The sequence below is a fragment of the Crinia signifera genome, chromosome 4, assembly GCF_055691185.1.
Source record: "Crinia signifera chromosome 4, ASM5569118v1, whole genome shotgun sequence".
Classification (NCBI taxonomy): domain Eukaryota; kingdom Metazoa; phylum Chordata; class Amphibia; order Anura; family Myobatrachidae; genus Crinia; species Crinia signifera.
The window spans coordinates 305,627,321-305,629,140 of NC_139220.1; the positions used below are offsets into that span (position 1 = coordinate 305,627,321).

At 41.5% G+C, this 1,820-nt stretch overlaps 1 protein-coding gene across 1 annotated transcript; it reads left to right on the plus strand.

Moving 5' to 3' along the window:
- The first annotated feature begins 407 nt into the window (after positions 1-407).
- LOC146073300 (uncharacterized) lies at positions 408-1,349 on the plus strand. Its single transcript, XM_083180477.1, has one exon. The coding sequence runs from the start codon at positions 408-410 to the stop codon at positions 1,347-1,349; it is 942 nt and encodes a 313-aa protein (XP_083036603.1).
- Positions 1,350-1,820: the final 471 nt, after the last annotated feature.

Genomic DNA, 1,820 nt, shown 5'->3' on the forward strand with positions numbered 1-1,820 from the left:
TGCACCATATTTATTTGGTATATTAATGGAATGACATTACTGACTATTATATTGTGCTATTTCTTGCCCACTGTATTTGCTATGATATACCATTTGGATGTTTGCCTATTGCCATGGATATATAACAGGATCACATGCATTAAATAATCTATTATTACATGTCATGTTTTATGCAATACAATTATATTTGAAATTCAGTTTTTTTTGTTTTTTTTGTGTTACAGGTATAATACAGAAATTCTGCTAAGAACATTACAAGACATCATTGTTAAAAGGACATTATTCTCTGATCAAGCCAACTATAGATAGTGTTCTTCTATACAGCTCTGGAGGATTCACTAAAGACATTCTCATTTTCTGCATGGGAGAAACCTTCCACAGCTAATTTGTATCTTACCTAATACAGGATGAGTCTGACAGGAGAGAAACCACATCTGTGCTCTGAGTGTGACAAATGCTTTACATATAAATCACAGCTTCTCATACATCAAAAGAGTCACACAGGAGAGAGACCACATCTGTGCTCTGAGTGTGACAAATGCTTTACACGTAAATCACATCTTCTCATCCATCAGAGGAGTCACACAGGAGAGAGACCATATCTGTGCTCTGAGTGTGACAAATGCTTTACACGTAAATCACAGCTTCTCATCCATCAGAGGAGTCACACAGGAGAGAGACCATATCTGTGCTCTGAGTGTGACAAACGCTTTACATGTAAATCACATCTTCTCATCCATCAGAGGAGTCACACAGGAGAGAGACCACATATCTGCTCTGAGTGTAACAAAGGCTTTACATGTAAATCATCTCTTCTTAGCCATCAGAGGAGTCACACAGAAGAGAGAACACATCTGTGCTCTGAGTGTGACAAATGCTTTACACGTAAATCACATCTTCTCAGACATCAGAGGATTCACACAGGAGAGAGACCACATATGTGCTCTGAGTGTGACAAATGCTTTACATGTAAATCAGAGCTTCTCATCCATCAGAGGAGTCACACAGGAGAGAGACCACATCTGTGCTCTGAGTGTGACAAAAGCTTTACATATAAATCAGATCTTCTCATCCATCAGAGGAGTCACACAGGAGAGAGACCACATCTGTGCTCTGAGTGTGACAAATGCTTTATACGTAAATCACATCTTCGCAGACATCAGAGGATTCACACAGGAGAGAAACCATATAAATGCTCCGAATGTAGCAAATGTTTTTCCCAGAAATCACACCTTTCTGAACATCAGAGGAGTCACACAGGAGAGAAGCCATTTCAATGCATTGAATGCAGAAAGTGTTTTACAGACAAGAGAAATCTTCTTCTTCATCAGAGGATTCACACTGGATAAAAACACATTAATGTTCTAAACGTAACAAGTGTTTCACTAAGAAACAAGGGACCTTATTCATGTCTGTTTGTTCGGACCCCTTCGTTCACAAGGGGTCCAATGTTGGGCTATTGTCACAGCATAAGATGAAATTTTACAGCAGATCCGGGCGGCTCTGATCTTATGTGTCTGCACATGTGCATTGTCATCTGTAGGGGGCTGTTCAATGGGTGCACACACACAACCTTGAGGGCAGGGGGGGCAGGTGGCGGTGGACCGGACCATTTGCATATGGGAACACCCAGCACTTAATGGGTGATCCCTAAATAACACTGGGCATTATCATGCTAATGGGCCAATGATGCGGGTACAGGGGCAGGCAGATGATATCACCGGTTGTCAGCTGCCCGCCCACTTCCTTCTGAATTCTCACACATATCTAAGGTTGCTCTAAGCAGATGTGCGTGTGCCTTAAACATCATTCGATGGTCG